At 66.9% G+C, this 834-nt stretch overlaps 1 protein-coding gene across 1 annotated transcript; it reads left to right on the forward strand.

The window, feature by feature from the left end:
- Positions 1-62: 62 nt before the first annotated feature.
- On the forward strand, positions 63-550 carry MRPL4 (mitochondrial ribosomal protein L4; the record flags this gene model as incomplete). The annotated part of the gene is made up of 3 exons (XM_027706927.1): positions 63-146; positions 235-341; positions 422-550. Coding segments are annotated over 3 exons (305 nt in total), but the record flags the coding sequence as incomplete, so codon positions are not given.
- Between the last annotated feature and the right edge of the window lie 284 nt (positions 551-834).

Below are 834 nucleotides of genomic sequence, written 5' to 3' on the forward strand. Positions count from 1 at the left end.
GGGTGGGCATGGGGTGGGTACAGCATGACAGTATCCAGTCATTCATCTGGAGGGGGCGTGAGTCCCTTTGGGGGGGTTCTGGGACCCCCAAAAGGGCACGGGGTGGGCACATAAGGGCAGTATCCAGTCATCCATCTGGAGGGGGGGTGAGTCCTTTTTTGGGGGGGCTCCAGGACCCCCAGGGAGGCCTGAGGGGGGGTCACACCCCCCTCCCTGACCCCCCTCTCCTTTCAGGGGGCATCGCCCACGGGCCCCGGGGCCCCACCAGCTACTTCTACATGCTGCCCATGAAGGTTCGGGTGCTGGGGCTCAAGGTGGCCCTCACTGTCAAGCTCATGCAGGTCAGGGGGGGTTCTGGGGAGGCTCTGGGGGGGTTTGGGGGCATTGGGGACGCGGTGCCACCCCCCCTGTGCCCCCCCAGGACAAGCTGCACGTGGTGGAGGATCTGGAGGTGCCCACGAGTGACCCCCGGTACCTCCAGGAGCTGGCGCAGCACCGGCGCTGGGGACACTCCGTGCTCATCGTCGATGTGTGAGGGGACAGGGGACACTTGGGGACACTCTGGGGACACCCTGGGGACAGGGGGGACACTGGGGACAGGGGGACAGCCTGGGGACACTCTGTGCTCATCGTGGATGTGTGAGGGGGGACAGGGGGACACTTGGGGACACTCTGGGGACAGGAGGGACACTTGGGGACAGGAGGGACGCTGGGGGACAGGAGGGACACTGGGGACACCCTGGGGTGAGGGGGACAGCCTGGGGACAGGGGGACACTTGGGGACAGGGGGGACACTCTGGGGACAGGAGGGACACTTTGGGGACAGGGGGGACA

The sequence above is a fragment of the Neopelma chrysocephalum genome, unplaced genomic scaffold (genome assembly GCF_003984885.1).
Source record: "Neopelma chrysocephalum unplaced genomic scaffold, ASM398488v2 Primary Assembly neopelma1_83795, whole genome shotgun sequence".
NCBI lineage: Eukaryota > Metazoa > Chordata > Aves > Passeriformes > Pipridae > Neopelma > Neopelma chrysocephalum.